General features: G+C 36.9%; 1 protein-coding gene across 1 annotated transcript in view; it reads right to left on the bottom strand.

The window, feature by feature from the left end:
- The window catches only part of ASXL3 (additional sex combs like transcriptional regulator 3), a 100,434-nt gene that overhangs the window by 58,415 nt on the left and 19,335 nt on the right, over positions 1 to 22,684 (bottom strand). The window contains 2 exon segments of the mRNA XM_009081942.1: positions 8,722 to 8,833; positions 10,176 to 10,284. Coding sequence (XP_009080190.1) covers positions 8,722 to 8,833; positions 10,176 to 10,284 — 221 coding nt within the window.

Consider the following 22,684-nt stretch of genomic DNA (forward strand, 5'->3'; position numbering starts at 1 on the left):
CTTTAATGAACAAATACTACAGTACTCGCCTTAAACAGCCTCTTGAATAAATGTGTGAGAGACAGAAAAAGTCTCCAGGTTATAAATAAAAGGAAAGATGATTAATTGTTTTTAAAAAGCAGCTTTATTAAACAGAAGAAAGCTGTGAAAATAGCTGGAGGATCCTATTAGTCTTGGTAGTCACCAAGCTCAACTAAAAGGGCTGTAGAAACCTTTCCACTCAATGCCTTGCATAACTATTACTCTCACTCTTACCAGTGCTCTAAGACAGCCCAGCTAAATCAGCATCAGCATGGATCCAGAAATGAAGCATCATTTTTCCCTTCTCCTCTCTTGACTCAGTTCAGGTTGGTCTTCCAGCACTGCTCAAAGCTGATTACTGTGTAGGCATACCTTCCTAATAATGCTCTGCAGTGGCAATACTTTGCATCCCACCAGAATAGTGTGGAGACACTCAAAGCAGATGCACAGACATGTGACAGAAATAATTTAGCCCAATGTTTATGTTTGTCTATGGTTTTCCCCTCCCACCCTTCAGTGGGATGAGCAGACACCTGAAACAGCTTTCTAACTTCCTTGCCTTTAGCAATGTTCCATAGAAGAAATATCGTAATGTTTTTCCTTTGTGTTTGCAAGAACAAAAGATACAGACAATTTAGGTAACAATAATTAATGGCCACTATAAGATGCATCTGATATTAAACTTTTTTTTTTCCACGCTGAATGGAAAGATAATTAATACTTACCTCTCTAACAGAGAATACACTCTATGGCACTGGCGTTATGTCAATATAAATGTCTTATTAGATTAAAAATTGTCATTAGCAGATAAGACAAATGCTGTTTTGTCACAGGATTTAAAACTTATATCTGTCTTTTTTTTTACCTTATACTTGAAGGATTTGTCAAAATATACAAAAAAGTTGCAACATAAAACAGGTTTTGAGTTTACAGCATCACCTGGTTTGGATCAATCTTTTCCGCATGATGAGCAAAGCTTACTATCAAATAAGACAGCTTAAAGGAGCAGCAAAGTGTCAGTAGAAAACAAACAATAGCTGGTTTGTATAATCTAAATCACTGCCATAGCTAAGCTCCTGAGTCAAAGAAAACACCTACACCAAAATAAAAACCTGACATTTCAAATTACCTAGCTTTTGTCTTCTCTTTCAAAGAGAATTGATTTTACTGTTTTCTGGCAAAGTCTGAGAGTCAAAGAACTGAAGAAAAAACCCCAGAAATTGTGTGAGCACACAAACCCCAGAGTTAAGGAGAGGAGAACAGCAGAAATTTTAAAATGCCTAGAGAGTGGAAACCGTTATATACTTAACTGACCCTCCTAAAAATAGAGAGCTGTAACATGGCCTGCCATAAAAAACCTATTCCTGCTTTCCAGAATGACTGCAACTCCTATTACCTTCTTGTTCAAATGGGAAATTCTGATTTTCATTATGGTGATCTAGGACATTATCCAAGAGTCTCCCCTATTTACTTGGTTTCATCCTGGAGAGGTTTGACAACACTAACTGATGATGCTCAACAACACAACCACTAATGTCAAAGTCATGATACACAGCACAGGAATAAAAATAGGCATAGCTCTATATTAATTTTGCACTTTCATTCATTTCTCTTTTAACAATAAACCCTGAAGTTTGTCAGGGTCTATTGGAGGCCATACTTTTTATTTCTATTGTTACTTCACTTTTTCATAAAAAATCTTATCAGTGTATTGGATTATTTTGCTTCTGTTTCTTTAAAGCTTTGGCAACAAAGTTAAACCAAGGAACAGGGAGAGTTCTAATGGGTGAAGCAACTGAAACCCACTGAAACAATAAATAGGTTTCCATCACCGTAATCTCTTCTGCAGGTACAGAAGGAACACCTCACTTCAGGCTGCTTTGGTTTAGTGCAACTCAAACCTAGTTTCTTCAGAGTTTTGAAAAAAACTCACCTTTTTCCTGTAGTCTATGATTAAAGAAATAAATAAATGAGGTTGAAATCTGCTGCTTAGAAAATTTGAAATGACACTGTGATTAGAGAAAGTCAGCCTCGTTTATTTACATCAAATGATATTTCTTTTTAAAATCTATTTTGTACATTATATTTTTCTTCATATATCTAGTAGCTGAAAATAGTGAGAGGCTATTTTAAATATTATTTTCTATGTTTTAATTAAATTTGCATTTCCATCTAAAAATAGCTTGACACAAATCATAGTTAAAAACACAACCACCTAGTAAATAAAAGATGTCATCACCTATTTTCCAAAAGTAGAATATAGAAACATTAAAAATCCAAATACATTGTGTTAATTTATATAATTGCTTAATAACTTACAGTCTACTCACTTTCTTAACAAAAAAATGATACTCAGATTGATATACAGATATTATTTAGAGGATAATTGTTTGCAAAACAATAGGAACTGACTTTTCTGTAGGAAATTAAGTACAAATATGAGACTATGAGTAAATTTATTTGTTAAAAAGTGTTCTGCTACTTAGTAATTTAAATCTGTGTCAAAATCTCACTACAGTACAATGCCCGTGACCACAGAAAACTTTGTTTAATTTTTCATTTTTAAGGATAAAGTACAAATGCTTTTCTCTGAATGGGTCAGACATTAAAAAAATGAAAAATTATACCAGAAAAACATATAAGTGTTTGAAATGAACATTGATGATCCCAGTGGGAAAAAACAATGCCTTAAGAACAGAGCAGGCACTTATGCTAAGGAAACCAAAGAAATCAGCAAAAGAAAAACAAATTCAAGAAGAGACAGTGTTCTTTGTACACATATACAACTTTGGAAAGCTACAACTACTTTGACCGTGAGCACTGAAGATCCATGAATATTATCAGATCCATGTTCACTTGCAAAGCTGTATCAGAAAAGAATGCTAAAAATAAACTGGATGCTGGGGAAGAAAAAAGAACCCTGAGAGAATGTGACAGATAAAGGAAAAATATTTGGGTAGCAAATAAAGAGGATTCACCATTATTGCTACCGTAGAAAAAGCAAACAAGAGCAGTTTTAAGCCTACAGGAGGCATTTCCATTTAGTGGAGAATAATTAGGCTCCATTCTTTAAATCGGCTTCCTCAAGGGCTAGGACTGAGTGAAGGAATAAAGCAAAAAGCAACTATTAAGCCATAAACTGTTAGGTTATGAGCTGGAAGAGCAGCTGGGTTTCTGAAGATAAGACCTCCTTAGTGAGTGTTCAGAGAGTGTTAACATGAATGATAGAATTAGAATTACTTAGCAAAAAGAGCATGTTAAAAATGTTTTTGACAAACTCCATTTAAAATAACTTACTCTCTTCCTTTTTTCCAAGACCAGTTTTGTTAATTATTAACAAAGGCTATAATTTATAAAAATCAGCAATGCTGCCTTTGAATTTAAAATTTTATAGACTATCACTGTAATTCTTTATTACCTTTTAGCTTCCCCACAGAAGAAAGACACCTATGAAAATCATACTAGAAGTCATGTTTCTTCAAAGAAACAATTTTTAGAGGAATACAACTAAAGATTATTCTGTCTCCCTACCACTGAATGTTATTAGGAATCACTATAAGCAGATTTATGTAACTAGATGGACAGAGGAATGAAGCCCATCAAGTGGCTTATTTTCCCAAAATGGATACCACAATTAATTCTGCCTTCAGTCAGACCATGCAAACCTACAAAATCAACACCAGTTCACTTCCTTCTTTGTTAAAGAAACCACAGGAGATGTGAAGGACTGTTTACTAATGGCCACATTAGAAAACACAAATTAATATTGCAACAATATGCTAAAGACTAGAGTCTACCTCAAGCATAAAATATATGCACACACTCTGGAGATAGGAAATGTCACAAGAACTCCCCTAGGAAAACATACACAGAAAATATCTCTCTCAAATATCCATAAAATTCAATATTTTCTTTGGGTGACACAGATCTATATTTGTATTGACATAAATGGTTACACTTTGCCAACACAGATGTACCGAGTAATTCACCTCCATCACTCTTTGATCTCTAGAGCTCAAGTTGCCAAATCTTGACAATTCAGAACTCATCTATTTCCATGAGCTCTTGAAAATGAAAACCAGTGTGGGAGTTAGTTAATTGTACAAGTTCACCAAAGCAAGCAAAAACAGATACATATATCAAGGGTACTACTGTGGCTGTAATATTCTTTTTGAAAAGCAATACTAGCACTATGAATTGATAAATAATATTGAATAGTGGGGTTTTTTTTTAAAAGTCATGAAATACTACATCATCTTGGTAGCTTGCACTGAATCCCATTATATTCACAGCATGCTTTTGAGCCCAAACATTTCACCAAGCTTTGAAAACTCTGAATCCTTATTCCAAAGGAAGTCAACATTTTCCACTAAAAATATACAGCCTATCATCACTAACCCACCAATTTCTTAGGCCTCATTAACTACTGTACAGGAAAAAAAGCAGATGAGAAAGATCTCTCCCTCAAGCTCCACAGTACCTTCTCTCATTCTTATGACTTCCCTCAAGTGGCAATGAAAAAAAAGAAGTTAAACTCGATCCTGTGTACAGTATTTTTATTTTATAGTTACTTGAAACAAAAACACACACACAAAATCTAAAGCAAAGTGTCTCTTGCTGTCATCCAACACACTGTATGCTTGAGCTGCTACTCCATTACTGATCTGGTTTTAGGAGAGCTTATCCCACATTCATGTTGCCACATGTTCACAAACATCTTCGGTAGAATCATCCAATACTATTCCTAAGAGACAAAATGCTAAAGGTAACAGGTTTCCCTGAATTGCCAGAAATTCCATTCCCAGAAAAGAACTGACATCTAAATGTGCATTCAGGTTTCAAACCATGGTGAATATAAATTCCCTGCTACAGAGTTATTCATGTTAACAGTTAACAATTCCAGTGGCTTCTTGTCCAAAAAGCATAAGGTGTTCAAGAGCACAGTAGCTAAAAAGAAAAATTTCAGGATTTAGCATGAATCCGATCCTCTGCGATCCATCACTTTGTTGACTGTCCCTAAGAAAATTGCCTAAGAAATTAATTCTGCCATTCCCTGTTCATAGCTGAAGAATGTATGGTTCTAGGTAATGCAGAAAACCAAAGTGTCTCAAGAGGAGATGTGTAGCTCATATTTGGGCGAATAGCAGGACCCCTGTTTGGGCTGGGGTGAGGAGGGAAGTCACGCTACCATAGGAATTGCATCTCCTCTGCAGTTACATCATTGTGCATTCCATTGGCTTGTGCGAAGACAATTTTTAATCAACTGCACTCCGTGGCTGATGGATTAGCCCTGGCTTCAGAAACCCTAGGGACAAATGCTTTTTGAGAACAGAACATCCTATTGATGGGCAAAAGGATATTATAGTCATCATTTTCCCAGGCAACAGTAATTGGGATTTTAATTCTTTTACCCACAGCATCTTTACATGCTACCCCTGTATTTGAGGGAAATGGAATTTTAAAGATATGAGACTGCTACAGAGCTTCTATTTGAAATCCCATTCCAAACAAAATCAGCTGTAGCATAAAGAGTTTCTTTAACATATGCCTTTGGAGAAGGTGGGGAAAGAAAGATTCTCCACAGCTTCTGAAAAATCCCAAGGTGTGACCATTACACTAGTCTGTTTAGCAATACTGATGTGGAATAACAGCTTTTGTCAAGTCATGTATTTATAACTGTGAGGAATTTTGATATTATTATGCTAATAAAATTGTTCAGTGGCCTGCATTTATACTGGGAAAAACTTGTCTGCTGAGGAATGATGTGATTCTTCTCTGTATGAGTGTAAGCTGGCACTTTTTATTCCAAAAGACTAAGATCTAAAAGTCCACAAATGGACTGAGGCTGTTGCTTACAGTTTCATCCTCTGCTTCCAGCGAAATTTAAAGAGACAATTTTTAAACTCTTGCTAAACAATTTTTGATCACTCTGTCAGAACTGGGGTTTCTGGACTCTATCACAGTGGAAATGAGCAAATAAAAATGCAATCAATTGGGCAATTAAGAATTCAATGTGCAAACAATGCCCAACCTCATATGTATCACACATATTCTAAAACACAAGTCAGAGAACTTCATACAGCAATTTTTGGTCTGTTAGACCAAATATTCTCTATAGAAAGGCCTTGTCTCAAATATTTACAAACCAATCAAGTCACCACTTCATCTTTGATAAAATAATTATACTGTTCTCATTAAATTTCCTAGAACAAAGGAGGTACTTGTTCACTCAGGACTTCTTATGTATCTTTTCTAAATCCTTTCCTGTTTTCCTTAATTCCTTCTTACAGCTATAATGAGCACAATACACTAGTAACCATTTAACTAGTGCTATATACCCAATGGAAACACTGTGCCTATATTCTTTAATCAGTACTATCAGAATTATGGTCTGTTATCTCATTCATGTTCAATTCATTTTCTGTTGTGATCCTTAAACTTTTTTCATAGATACTGATTTACTGAATATATATTTCCGCTGTGCAAATGTGACCTTTATACTTCACTTCAAAGTCTAAAAAAATTCATGCTCTTCAACTATAATAGTTTACGGGGCAATCAAGAACAGACTCAAAATTATTATTAATTATCAATAAACATAAGCAAGAAACATTTTATACTTTTCAGAAAGTATTGACTAAAAATACTGAATGACGAGTGGTCAGATCACATCCTCAAGAGAAAAAATGCCTACTGTGGATGGTGCTTCAATTTCAATCCACTAAAATCTAACTGTATTTCTCGGTCATGGGCCTGTCTATAAGCCAAGCATTCTATACTGTAAATGAGAATTCTACACATATATAAGTGATAACTTTAACAACAAAACTTTGTCTCAAGAAAAGCTCCTATCAAACATGTTTGACAAAACTATGTTCTGTATCAGCTGATTGATATGCTATATATGATATAAATGCTGTCTTTGATTCTTTATTGATCACATCCAGCACTGGCCTTCCTATATGCAATATAGACTCACTGTTGGAATTTCATTTACTCTTTTTAAATATAGCCATTGCCTGAAAAAAATTAAAATTAAATGTCTTGCTTTGAAAAAGTTAAATATATCGCAGTTTTCCAAGATTTTTTAAAGATGACACCTGAGGGAAAGTTCTCAGCTTTAAAAACAATTTAGGTGTAATTCAATGATCCACTCCAAATATTTTAAAATGTTTAATTTTAGCAGCTTCTCTTTTATGTCACCACAAGTGCTAGAATTATTTTTATTACTGTAAACTGTGAAAATAGTACACAGCCTCCTCCCAGGCAAAACCCAGCAATTTTCTGCTTCTGCAATTATGTCATCCTATTTACATCCTAACACTCCTAAGTAATTGCCCATTTTTTGCCACAAATTTTATTTGTTTATAACAAGTAACATGAACTTTTGCTTTGTATCTATAATTTACACTGCTTTTTACTGGTCTATTCTTCCTGCAATTTAGGGAACAGTACATCAACACATTTGTTGAGTATCAAAAAGGAAAGAACTAAAGTCATGAAAGTTCACTTATACACGCAGCACATGCTACATAAGCATAAAACCACTGCACATGCAGAGTCTGGTAACTTATAGAAAAAATAGATCAAAGAAATTGAAGAAGCAGGGCCATTTAATAGTTCTTGACTTGTTTTTCCACTGAGCTTCAAAACTTCACCACTAGATAGATCCACAACAATCTGTTTTGGATAGTTCTGTTACTCCTATCACTCAGTAATTTGTGATTCTTCAATGCTGCTAGAGAGCAATACTGAAATTGCAGTATCAGTCCTGTACAAGTGCATCATGGAAGGTAATGAAGCTGCTCAAGATAAGAAAGGAAGTCTGTAGCAATAAAAAAACCAACATAAGCTGAGCCTTTTCATATCCTAGTTGTACTCAGGACACCCTCTCATCACACACAAAGTGAGCCAAAACAGTAGCCTGCAGTCCAGCAGTGGGACAGGTTGTGAGGGGGCAGCAGAAGAGACCTGATCAAGGAAAGGTTTATTTCAGAGGTCCTCAGAAGCTTGATTTCTTCTTTTTAAGAAAGCATTTACTTTATAAGCATTGCATGACTGTAGTTTTAATAAGAGTAATATAAATTTCTATTGCTTGCAACTAATTTTAGGCGACTGATGTTTTCTTTCTGACCAACAAAGTTTCAAAAAGTAAGGTTGCCATTTCCAAGTTCTTTCAATGTTTCAATTAGTCATTATCTTAGAGAGAACAAAATGCACAGCATTTGATACCTCAACATGCCTTTATGTCAAGATGGCAAGGTCAGCACACTGCCTGAAACAAAAAACCCACAAACCTTTGTCCTCTGCCCAGAACTCTACTGAGGGACCAACCCTACATGCCCACACAAATCTGTGAAATGTCTATCTTACAACTACAAGACTGAACACTGGTAAAGGTGAATTAGTCTTTAGCTTTGGGCCCTAGAACAAAAAAAATTGTAAGCCCAAAAATTACCTACTGAAAATACACCCAACAGCATTACTCTTTGTCTATTAAAACCCTAAGTCAAGTACAGGCACTTAGCTTTCTTGATTTCTTTATAAGGCCAAAAAGGAGGAGGAGACACTCAAAAATAGTTTCATTGAGACAGAATATTATTTACACTGCTTAGGAAACATACCACAAAAAATGTGAAGTCAACAACACTTTTTCTTTTCCCAAAATATACCCTCTAATATTGAAATTAAAACACCTACCACCATTTTCTTCTCCATTATTATTGTTTGTCTCAGCCATTTCAGTGCCATCTAACTCAGATTCACATCCTAAATCCAATGTTCCATCAGTAGGGCATGTTGATTCTTCTTTCTACAGTTAAAAAAGAAAAAGAAAATCAAAATTAACAAGAAAAAAAATCAAACATGATCCTGCTGCATCTCCGGAAATAGATTCCTGCAGTGTACTCTCATGCTTACATTAAAAAAAAAAATATATAAAAAAAATAAATGTGTGAGTTACTTTAGAGAAAGCCACAAAAACTAGATCTTCATGAAAAAACTTGCAAAGCAAAATTCAAAAGAGCTGTTTTGTGAAGTCATAACATGCTCTTTTTAAAAACAAAAGTCAAATGCAAGATCTTCCCCTTTTTCTCCCTTTTTTCTTTTTTTAACAGAAACAGACTTGTTTGGCTATTAAAAATCCTAGTTTTCCAGTTGAGTGTCTACAACACTGCAGCAAAAACACAAATCCTTTAATGTTTCTTTTCTGCCTTTGCCTGTTTCCTGAATTCAAATAGCTGAAGCAACCTGGAGCTCACAAGCATGGGAGTGATTGTGAATACCTGGAATTGTGCCAAGAATATCTCCCGATTTAAAGAAAAACAACAGCATTTGTTGTATTAAATTAGGAAACAGAGCGTCTGAAAACCATTCAATTTCAAGTATAGAATTCTTAGTTATGGAGAGCAGGCAAATCTATATACTTTTATGTTTTTAAACCCTCACATCAAATACATCTGTCATAAATTACAAAAGATCTGTCCCTCCAGACCAAAATTTTAATTGACTACATTTAGACTGCCAAGCAGATAATCTCACTTTCTTGTTTCTCATCTCTGCCTCACATTCCTCCACTCCTATTGTGAAACCCCTCTAAGTCTGATCATGTACAACAAGAAAAAATTTCCACCCATAGAAAACATCATGTTTATACCAAAAAAGAAAAATAAAAAGGAATAGGAATTACATAAAGGCAAAATTCTAACACCATAATTAAATTCCTTCTCAAAAGCAATGATGCAACCTGTAAATTAAAAGCTGATTTATATTAGACTTGCAAATAATTTTTCACAATTCAAAAATCAAACATTAATACAATTATTTAATGAGAAAGTCAGTGTTCCTCTTGAGCTCGCTGCTCATAAAACAAAGGCCTTTCTGTGAACAACTCTGACAAAGCAGCATTTTAGCTAAGCTACATGTTTTTTATACCATGTGCCAAATTCAAGAACATGTATATGCTTTCTAGGATAAAACATTCAGTGTTTACTTTCATTATAAATCCTTTTAAAAGACATCTGAAAGCAGTTAGAAGGACTATCAGGTCATTTCCTCTCCAAAGAATCTAATCTGTTTACCTTTATATCTATTGAGACATTCATAAAATGGATTAATAGCTTTATATACATTCCATATACAAAATTTAAACTTACTTTGAGGGCATAGAGTCCTGATTTTCCAGGGATTTTGAAGAATGTTCCATCACCTACACGAGTGTTAGTATGAAGCATTGCATTCAGGCAAGCTAATGGAGAGGTTCCACTGAAAAATAAAATTGTGCAGTCCAGGATTGAGTCCCTCTTGTAAAACTATTCCCTCAGTCTATTTTTTTCAAAACTCATGCTTGCCTGCCTTTTCTTTTTTTGCCCCCCCTCCTTTTTTTTTTTTTAATTCTCTCAACCCTGAAAACATCTACATTACAATAACAGGCCAGTTTCAAACTTAATCATATGCATCTGTCCCTTAGGCTCGAGGCAAAAAGTCTGTGAATTATAATTACGCTTTTCTTCATACAGCAACCAGCTCCACATTCTGAGAGAACCAAAGTCCAAATATTTACGTGAAATTACTTCGTAAATAACACCACGAAGCCGCATTTTTAAAGTGTTACAGACAACGTGGCTGCTGCACATGAATGATCAAAACAGTACCAAGTTCAAGGGCAGCTGCATCCCATAGGATGAAAGGCAACAAAAGAATAATAAAGACCCCAGAAAGAACACATTTAAAATTAAAAGTGATATATAGTAAAGCCTTCTTCTGGATTAACATGGTCAGCATGCGTTGTTATATGTAAATATAAGCACATTTGTACCTTTTATGAAGCACTATCTTTTCTAATTACAGTTGTTTTAGAGATTAAGAGATTGACCTACTCAAGGTAGCAATTGTAATACCACTGTGGAATGCATGTTAAAAGACTATTTAAAAAGAAACACAACACATTTAGAAAAAGGGAGTATTTGGACAGAGATGTCTTTGTAGTATATGCATGTTTACACCAGTTTCTGCCTCAGCTAGATGTATACTACTCTGAAAAGTTGATCTAAAGAAATGCTGGAGAAGAAGGCAGTCAGAAATTATTTTCTTTCATTATAATTTACAAATGAAAGTACAAGATTTATAGATGTACTATCATGTCTTTGTCCCCATTTCCTGGCTAATGTACACAGTGTACTCAGGGACTGAATCTGAAACCGTGCTTCTTCCCTGGGGTCCCCAGTCTGCACACACGCTTATCTTTAGCCACGTAAATATATTCCACTTGGTTAAGTGGAACAATGCCTGTGCATTAAATTAAGTGTGTTGCTAAGTATTTCAGGATTAATTATATACTCAACTATAAACCAGGAACAGGGCATCAAAGTCCATCAGAACCTACTATCCTTTATTATGCAGTATTATAAACAAAACTGGACTGAAATTGGTTGTATTTCACACAGAGATGCTTTCTGTTGATTTCCATGGTTCTGTACAACAAAATTCATCCTTACTGTACTGTAATGTATTATTTTAATGGCAAGATCGATAATTGCTCTTCCGGTAAAAATTAAACGATAAAGTGTCCTCAGGCCAGGAAGTCCTGTCCACTGTAATTTATTTACTACTGGTCACCTAATGCACCACATTACTACATCTAAAATAAAAAATTATGGGTAAAAATAATACTTGTTGATAAACATAACAGATATGTAACAGGATTCTATTTTATGAATATTCTAAATATGATCATGCAATATGAAAATTCTGACAAATTTTTGTTGTCCCTTTTTTCCCCAGCAAATAAAATTAATTCCACATCTGTTTTTAATATAATACTGTAACAAAATACAAACCAAAATATGGTAGAAATAAAATGATACTGCTAGCAGTAGGACAGAAAACATTAAGAGAGTTCATTGAGTTTAACGATTATTTAAAACACTTTTGTAATATGTAGGATACTTCTCTTTACACATTTTCCTTACTGTATTAATGTCTGACAAGCAAAGACACAAAGCATTTAATACAGCAGTTATAGTGGCATAATTTCTTCCATATGTTAACATACATAATGTGAAGCAATTTCAACTCTCTCAGACTTGGATCTTTTTAGTGAAACATTATCACCGATTAAGGCTTTCTCTGCAAGATAGAAAGAACTTGCTGACTCTGCAGTGGAAGACAAACTCAATATGCCAACAAGAAACAAAACTGTGTGTGCATGTATGCACAATTTGTATCCTTCTCCTATTCTGATGGAGATACTCTGGACTGCACACTTATTTTTAGATAGCATTAACGAATTAAAATGATACAAGATGAATTAACCCAAAATAGAGGATTTGGCAACATCTCACGACCACTACTGTGCTCACAGCAGATATCTTAATCTTCAAAGTCTAGACAACTGGCAAGTGGACAATAGAAACTACTCTCTGACTTACAAAGAAATCCGTATCAGCTACTGAGCCAAGAAGCACTTTAACTACTGCTATGCTTGTTTCATACATATATCTGCAATTCCTAATGGTAGCAACCAAAGGGCTACATCCATCCATCTTGAAAACTGGACTTGGGTATGTTTATAACAAGCAAAAAACAAACCACACAAAATGCTTAAGTTGCAAATGAAATAATAATCTGGACACTGTGGAGTGGGATTTATTTTGAGCTGGCAGATCAAACTGGAGTTCTACGATGCCCTTTGCCGCTGCTATTTTGACCCATAATAATCAATGACTTGCCTATTCTTCTGTCAGCACTGGCATCCTTAAAACACCATATTAAAATTCCCAAATGTTACCCACAAGTGATGCTGGAAATGCTTGCACCACATGCTATCACAACACATGGGACTGTGGTTCGAAAAGGCAGCAATCAAAGATCCCATGATGCAGACTGATGTCTGAATCATAGAGCACTTTCTGAGGCATCTGTACTACTTATTGCATGCTTTCTAAATTCTCCTATGGCCTGAGGACATGCTCCTTCTGCTCTGAGCTCCCGGCATGTATTAATACAGCAGTCAAGGCCTGCCAAATATAAGGCTGAGTATCTCTAAATATTAAAAATGGCACAGCTTGACCTAAGTTCTTGAAACACTCCAAATCAGTTCAACTTTGATTCAGTTAAATGAAATTGGATGCAATAACATTCTACTTTGCAACTTGATATCTGTGAATTTTTAGAGCCATAATATATATTTAAACCGATATGCTTCAAGTTTTATTGCCATAGTCTGCACGCAAGAAATATGTTTACCATTTACAGCCTTCAGATGCAGAACTTTCATACTATTTATCATCTTTTGGGTGAGACTGCTTTAAACCGCTATGGTATTATAAAAGTCACTCATACATGGGAGTTACCATCTGTAGCAGTACATCTTTAAGATTGATAATTCTCTACTTGTATTTTATACACATATACACCTATATATTCATACAAGCAGTATACACACATATACATATTTTCAAATAGGTTTAAAAAATGAAAAGTTACTTACTTTCTGCAAAGGTGATATGATGTTACAACGACCAGCAACATGGAAAAGAGAAAAGAAAAACACTTAATAATTTTCCAATATTGAAGTTGCTAATACAATTCTATCACTTAAAAGATATCAGGCATTTCAAGGTTTTATAAATGCTCTTTCCCAAAATCACTGCAAGTGGGTAGTATTCAGCATATCCCTTCAAAACTCCTGTATATGATCAAAGCAAACTTTTCCCCCCAACAGCCCCAAAAATCTCTCCAATATTTTGTGATTCTGGGCTCCCTCTACTGGTCACACAGTCGGTGTGACCTAAATCGAAATGCCAGACTAGAGTTTCCACGCACTAAAATCTGCAAAAACATGAAGGGGAAGTAAAGATTTCAGTTACTTCCGGCTTTGCCACCCTCCCCAAAACCCTACAAAAATCTGTAAAAACACCAGTAAAAACACTACTTATTTTTATATTGGAAAACACATAGTTTTATCAGAAAAACTCATGACATTTTCTATGGTTATACTTTTAATTCAGTCTGTCTTTGCTAGACTGCTTGCCAAGAGACAAAAATTATGATCTTGGCAAAAAAAATGTTTTAAATATGGAAAATAAATTCACTAAAGACAACTTGTCCAGGCAATATAGTGTGGTAGACAGCGGAAGTTCCCTGACACTCTGCAGACGAGGCACCATGGGTCCTGCAGCACATAGCATTTCAGCCACTCAGCCACCCTGCACACGGTGTAGCCCCCCCCAGCTTACAAAGGTTCCTGACGTGTTCCCAAATCAAATGATGACTGCTGTAAGAGAAGCACTTAGGTATCATAAATTTGTTCAGTATTTATTTGTTTGAAATCATCTGCTCATTTTATATAGATGCATAAATAGTCACAAGGGAGCAACAATTTTCACTCGCTGCTGGAAACAAAGTAAAACCAAAAGGCTTCAGAACTAATTTCTAGACCTGATCTGCAGTCACACAAAATTAAATGCGTTTATAATGCAAGTAAGTTACACCAGTTTCAGAGTGACAACAGATAAAGGAAATAAAGCTTATGAGGGAAGTCTGTAGAAACCCCATTAGTGTGGTACAGTACACAGAAAAGCAAAAGGCATAATCATAATTTTCCAGAAACACATAAAAGGGTGTTGAAGTCAATGGAGATAAATGTTCTTCAAGGCCACTGGGGGAAGAAAAAGAAAGTTCACTGATAGCCTGGAAGTGTGATTGTAGCTGTTGATGCTTTAATCAACACCAGAACAGAGCGGGGGAGACTGTAAAGTGACCTTCATCAGAAGATCATATACACACCAGTCCTGGCTGGTACATATACTGGAACCTGTCCCAGTGTTAGTGTTTGTATTGAATGGTCTCTTGAGCATGCATCCAGGACTGTAGCCTATGACTCTTTATCTCTTCAATAAATCAAAACTTTGATGAAGGCTGAGGTTAATCATATACTCTAAGTATCCTTTTTCCAACATACACAGCAACTAGAAAATTCTGGAAAATTGAGTAGATGTCTAGCCATGCATTGCTTGCTGAAGTGTTCCACAGAGCACTGCATGCAGCACTGGATGCCCAGTGTGACGAAGCCATCTTTGACTACTCCTTAGAAGCTTCCCCACAATCTTCAAGGAGCTGTGTACCCACAGTCCTGCTGTCAAGTGCCAGCAAAATGTTTGAACTTGCTTTACAAGTAGCTGCGACCTAGCTTGGGAGTGACATACAAAACCACCAGGAGCCTAACTATCAAGACAAGGAGATAGCTGTCCTAAAAATGGCTAAGACAGCCAAACTGCCATTGACCCATCTAGAGCTGCTGTCCTCCCACAGCCATGCTTGACCGAGCGGACAGTGCAGCAGCAGCAGTTATTGCTGGGGCCAAGACAAGTTCTTCCAGCCTGAGCTCAGGAAGAATAACAAGGAGAAGTCCAGTGAACTGGAGACTGAAAAAAAGACCCAGGCATTTTAGTATATTCAAACAGCACAAGATCCTTCCATTGGCACAGAAGCAAGTAGAGAGCACAGGTAGAGAGCACAGAGGAAAACAATGCTGATGAGTGCGACATTTCCTGCCAACCACCTACAATTTCTTTCAGCAATAAAAGCTTCAAATTAGTCTAAACAAACCAGCCAGTTGACCCTGGACATCACGTGCCCACCAAAGCCACTCTATCACTCCCCTCCTGAGCTGGGTAGGGGATAGAAAATATAAGGAAAGGCTTGTGGGTTCAAATAAAGACTGGGAGAGATCACTCAGCAATTACCGTCATGCACAAAACAGACTCTACTTGGGGAAATTAACTGAGTTTATTACCAATCAAATCAGAGTAGGATAATGAGAAATTAAACCAAATCTTAAAACACCTTCCCTCCACTACCCCCTTCTTCCCAGGCTTAACTTCACTCATGATTTTCTCTACCTCCCCCACAGTGGCATAGGGGGACAGGGAATGGGGGTTGCAGTCAGTTCATCACATGTTGTCTCTGCTATGCCTTCCTCCTCAGGGGGAGAACTTCTCACATTCTTCCCCTGCTCCAGGGTGTGTTCCTTCCACAGGATGCAGTCCTTCAGGAACAGACTGCTCCACTCCACTGTGGGTCTCCCATGGGGTCACAAGTCCTGCCAGTAAACCTGCTCCAGTCTGAGCTCCTCTCTCCATGGGTCCAAGGCTCCTGTCTGAAATTTGCTCCAGTACGGGCTTCCCACGGGGGTCACAGGCTCCTTCAGGCATTCACCTTCTCCAGAGTGGGGTACTCCATGGGCTGCAGGTAAAGATCTGCTCCGCCATGGACCTCCATGGCCTGCAGGGGAATCTACCATGGACCTCCATGGCCTGCAAGGGAATCTGCTCTGGTGCCTGGCACACCTCCTCTCCTCCTACTTCACTGACTGATGCCAGAGGTGCTACCACCACTGCTGACAGGCTCAGCCTTGGTCAGCAGTGGGTCCGTCTTGGAGTCACTGGCGTTGGCTCTATAGCTCACAGGGGAAGCTTCTGGCAGCTTCTCATAGAAGCCACACTTGTAGCCCCCTGACTACTAAAACCTGGTCATGCAAACCCAAAACACACAGGAAGACTGCAAGGAACATACTTGCTTTCTCAGACAAGGTTTAAAACAGACTACATATTCCAGGTACAAATTCATTCAGAGTCATCCTTCTTTCAACTGCAAAATCATAGACTAAACACGTTAATCCAAACTAAACCAATTTAAATTATCAAACAGGAAACTTGATTTGAACAATCAATTAAAATCTTGCTCCCAAATTTTTCTTCCAATTTATTTTCCTACTGCAAGGTAAATTTGTTCATTGCTTGAAATTATTAAAATACTACAATCAGCCAATAAACAGAGCTTTAACATAACCTTACTTTTTGCTAATTCAGAGACTATAAATGCCTTCAGCAATTATCTAACTTAATGTACAGAAATTAATCCAAGTCATTTTCTGATGTTAAAATAGCAACGATATCTTATTTACTAAATCATTACGAGTGCACTTATTTCTGTCAAATCATTTTTGGAATGAAACTGGAATTTGATTAAGAGATTGGCTTTTAAATGCTGAATGAAAATACACTAGATGTGCTGGATATAAAATGAAAAAGAGAGACTTTCCAAAATATCACATATCCAACATAATTTATTAAACAATAAAACCGTCTCTTAATATGTGGGTAGTAGGTAGCTAGGGAACCATCTACTATTTCTATATATATAGACTAGTGAAACTGTAGAGCTGGAATATCTCAGCCTCTCACACAAAGTTCTTATTCATAAATTGGAACAAGAAACAGAGCGTTTTAGTTTTTGAGCTTCCAATTGGCTCCTTAATTTTAAAGGGACTACTAATGAGAAGTACAGAAAATATTCAATACCTGCAGTTGATATGACTGTCAAAACTATTTATGTTCTGAAGTCATAACCATTTAAGTAATAGAGTCATAATAAATAAAGTCTTAAGCCGTAAGTCATTTGCTAAAGTTTTATAGATATAGCACATACAGGCTGAACACTATTTATATAGTTTGAACAAACTATACTTAAGTTTTATTCCTAATATAAGCTCTCCCACATGGATCTTTAAATGTATTTTAAAGGATTAAAAGAATTTTCTTAAAATAAATATACATTTCTTTAAGTTTATTTTGAATCCATTTTATCCATGTTAGCCAAAATTAACATCAGTTTTGTTCTCATTTGGGCAGCACCCTGAAGTAAATTCTTACATCTCTCGTCCTACTTATGTTTCACACATGGCACCTGACTTTCAGCCTTCGAATATCACCAACATGGCTACTATTCTTGAGCAGAGAAAATAATCCAGGCTGTCAGGCAACAAGATGGGCTAGTACAGCTGAATTGTCTATAGTCTCACTAACTGCAGATAACTGCAGAAGATGCAAGGCAAAAAGACTCATTATATATACTACTGACATGGCTTCATACTCAACTCTCATATAGACCTCTTGTTTTCCTAAATCAGATGAAGACAGAGGCAAGAATATTAGTATGATGGAAAAAAACAAGGACAAGTACAGACATGCTGTAATATAACACATCCGTCATAGGTATTTTGTGTCTGTTTCTCAAGCCAGCAGAACTTACCTATCAATTTTCACTGAAGTTAACCAAAGTAGTGAAACCCAAATATCTAAAGCAGAAGAACCTAGTAATTAACTTGAACCCTGCCCTTTGCAGCTTGTAAAGGAGTTACAAGCAGCTGGAATCACAGTTGACTGAAGTGATATATCACCAGGAAACTGAACTTTTTCATTGTCCTTCAAATGTGAAATAATCTGGAGCAATACTGTAGAGATAGTCAACATGGATCCTAAATTCAAGCCACGTATCACGAAAGGGTACTTTCTGCATTCTTTAGCAGGAAGTCTCATTTACACACTCCCCTATATCTATTTTTACATTTTGAATTGACCAAATCTGGAATCAGGGAGGGAGTCGGAAGTGCAGCTGCCTTCACAGAACTAACAGGTGTCCTCTATGTCTCTTACCAGACCACCTCTGAAGCATTAAACAACGATCTCTCTCTTTGGAAGAGAGACACACAAAGATTATTCAAGCCTTCTGTGAAGGATATACGTAATAAACACATACTGGAGATTATGCCACTACCCTTAAGACCTATTTCACCTACGTCTAGGATCCTCCTGCATGAAGCAAACTCCCTGTGACCTTTTTGTACATTTACATACAGCCATTGTGTGCAGCGATTACATGGCATTAGCACATACAATAAAGCACAAACGTAATAAACATCTAGCCGTACATTATCGTGTAAAAAGTAAGGTGGACAAGTTGAATGAAACTGCTAACTGAAGGCAAACATGACAAAAAGACAAGGGATTCTGGTTGTTATGTTCCTTTGCTTAGGAGTTTGCCAGACTGGCTGCATTCATCCACAGTCAGTCACAAGCAACTAACTGATTGCACAATGTAAGACTTTAGTTAGGTTTCTTGGAAAGCAAAGCTCTCATGCATGACTACCCGTACATTTTTATTCTAATTCCCTCTCAGTAGCTAAGAGTTTGGCTCACTTTTGAAATGATGGCACAGACTCAGGGTTTTTTTTTACCTCTTAGCTGTATTGCAGCACTATGGTCTATCTGATCTTTTTTTTTTTCCTCAGAGGTAAAGACTACTGAAAACCATCTGATCCTGCCCTCCACTTTGTGCAATGGCCTTTCATAGACATTTCAATCAAGTTTGGCATTTCTATCCTTACCTTTAGAGCACTCCACGGTCTCAGGCCAGGGTAGATGAAGTCCTGATACCCTACAACACTGATAATGAATCTCTTTGTTACCTAGAGCCAAGTGTTCTTTATCTTATGGTCCTAGCAGCCTGGGAAAACTTCTGGTGGTGTCAAACCTGGTGACAATAGCCACAGAAGTGTTCCAGAAGAGAATAGCAAATGGAGTTCATTTGTTGTAAAAGTGGAGCTTTATTACAACTAGTCTAAAACAATAAAATGAAAAGCCCTGGGAACAAAACTTAATCACGAATCTCAGTACCCCTTAAGCCAGTAAGGTTTTTTCTTTTTTTTTTTAAACCACAAGAAAGTCTTTATTTACAAAAATTCCAGAACCTGTGTAAAATTTAAGTGCCCCTGAATAGAATTTTATGGAGCTACTATCATGGATTGTCACCTGAAAATATTTATAATGTGTCTGAAAACAAAACACTAGCAGTATAGCAGGTAAATCTGAGAAAATAAAAATCACATAAACTTAATCATACCAATGCCACATTATATCTACAGGCTGAAAGATACAAACCAGTTTTCCTGAAATTCAAATATCCCTACCCATTATTTTTGCAGATTACCCTTGCCCTTTGCCAGCCATGCCTCTGAGTAGGTCTCCCTGAATATCTGGAATGTTCTGAAAAGTATGTTTGAAACACCATGACACCTCTTTAAATGATATTCACATATGGCAACAAGCATTCCTCGACCACAAAGGAAATGAGAATACAAGTTTTATAGAGAATGTTTACACTTTTCTGTGTTCCCTCACACCTGGGAAAACCCCAGGTTTTTTGTTCTTTGTGAAGAAAAATCTCAAAGAAAGGATATATGTAAATGCATCTTTCACTTTGAATCCTTACCATTTCATTAGATGCAGTACAAATAATAAAATTTTTAAAAAAGGCAATGCTAACAAAAAAGGGCATTTGGAATGTTTTTGAAAGACACAGTCTAGGATCAAAGCATATCTTTTGAAATCATCCTGAAAGTAAAATGTTTCAGAAAGAAAATTATCCCAAAAGAACTAGAAATCAGCATGTATCAGACATGGTCATGACAGCTAAGGTGTCCCCTGGACTGAGAACACCCTCCTCATTCAACCAATACTTGAAAGAAATGATTGGATTTCTTTGTGTAACACATTCTTATACTGGCCAAATAATACATTTTTTCTGACATCTACTTCCTATTGAACAATGTATTTTTTTTCTTTTTCTCTTTTAACATAATATTTCCTTTTAATAGTTTTAACTGATTTCATTAAAAAGCAGTAGTACATTTTTCATCTTCTACTCCAATATCAATGATCACCATGAAGGACAAAACTATAAAGAGAGGGAAAAGAATGAATTCCTGCCACATTAAAGGAATTCTGGAGCAGAGGTTAAAAAATGGCTTTCTTAAAGAAACTGTGGGTTTGATATATACGATGTCTTATTTTAGTATCAGATTTCACAGACCCTTGTGGGTTTTAAATACATATGTTTAGAAAAATGAAGTAATGACTGTGCTACAGTCAAAAATGTACTAAACCCAAGAAAAATATTGCCACAAAATGTGCAATGTATCAAATGAAAAAAAGAAACCACCCCACCCTTCCAAACATTCTTGGCTTCAAGGTGGGTGAAGCTTACTCCTCAAAAGAAAAAAAATTAAGGTGGAAAGTGACTGTGCTGAACAAGACATAGCAATCACTGCATGCCTTTTGGCCTCTAAAATTTAATCATCCTACACAAGGGACCTCTATGAAGTTATCCCAAGCTCTCTTGTTTAATTTGGCTTTTTAATTGGCCAGTCTCCACAACTTTCTCTGAAGTGTGTTAAGAATATCTTGTGCGTGCGTATGTGTGTTATTGATATACAACTGGTTAGTCAAATGCAAAATAAAAAATACATTCACCCCACCCCCTCAACAAAAAGTTATAGCAAATTTTAAGAACATTCAGCTCCACGATGGTTCACACACTCATATAATTTACACTGGGAGGAACTTCCAGAACTCATGTAGTCCAACCTTCTGCTCAAAGCAAGGCCACTTGGATCTGGGTCTTGTCTACTCGAGTTTTGTGCAATCTCCAAGAATGGAGACTTCACAGCCTCCCTGGACAACCTTCCTCCTGTGCTTAAATTCTCTCACTGGGAAAATATTTTTCTTAGTATCAAATCTGAATTTTCCATGTTCCAGTTTGTCTGCTGCCTTTTATTTTTTGCTTCTCATGCTGTCAGTATGCAACCTCCAAGAAAAGCCTGGCTCTGTTTTCCCTATGCCCTCCGATTAGTGAGCTGTGGACTGCCATGGGATCCCCCTGAGCCTTCTGTTCTCCTCTGCGAACAAATCCAGCTCTCAGCCTTTCCTCATACATCGTACGCTCTAGCCTCCAGCCATCTCGGTGAACTTCCACTGGACTCACTCCGATATATCAATGTCTTTCCTGTACTAGGGGACACAAAACTGGACAAGGTTCTCCAAATGTAGTCTCACAAGTGCTAACCAAAGGGGAAGGATCAGTTCACTTGACCTGCTGGCCATGCTCCTGTTAGCACAGCCCAACATGGGCTTGCCCTTCTTTGCTGCAAACATTGCTGGACTAATGTCTGGCTTGTTCACGAACAGGACTACCATGTCACTTTCTGCAGAGCTGATTCCTAGTCTGTTAGCCCCCAAACTACACCACTACATGGGTTGGTATGTTCCAGACGAAGAAATTTGCTCTTGCCTTTGTTGAATTTCATGAGGCTCCCGTTACCGCAATTGTCTGCTGTCTTGATCCCTCTGAAAGTCAATCCAGTCTTCCAGTATATCAACTGCTTCTGTTAGTGCAGGATCATCTCCAAACTTGCTGAGTGTGCACTCTGTCCCATTATCTAAGTGCTTCATAGCAACATTCAACAGTAACAGCCTCACTATCAATGTCCGAGCAACACCACTTAGTAACTGGTCACCGACTGCAGTTAGCACCTTTGATCAAAACACTTCAGAGCCTGCAGTCCAGGCAAATTTCCATCTACCTTATTGAGGATGGAACCTTATTGAGTTACTATCTCAACAATTTGACTGTGAAGATACTATGGGAAATGATGTCAAAGTCAAGGTAAACAACATCCACCACTGTGCTCTCATGCACTGAACTAGTCATCTGGACACAGAAGGTGAAGAGGCTGGTCAGGCATGATTTGCCCTTTCTCATTCATACTGGCTTTCTGCCACACTTGCTTGACTTCTCATTCACTAAGGAAGCTAAAACAGCTTTCCTGGGCCCTTTTGTCCATAGTTTGCTGATCAAACATGGCCGAGGCAGTCATCAACTTTCACACTTCTATCAGCTCTTCCTTGTTCACATGTAACAAGTCTAGGACTGCACATCCCCTAGTTGGTCCATCAATCACCTGCATCAAGAAATTGACTTTCAG

The sequence above is a fragment of the Acanthisitta chloris genome, unplaced genomic scaffold (genome assembly GCF_000695815.1).
Source record: "Acanthisitta chloris isolate BGI_N310 unplaced genomic scaffold, ASM69581v1 scaffold5919, whole genome shotgun sequence".
Lineage (NCBI taxonomy): Eukaryota > Metazoa > Chordata > Aves > Passeriformes > Acanthisittidae > Acanthisitta > Acanthisitta chloris.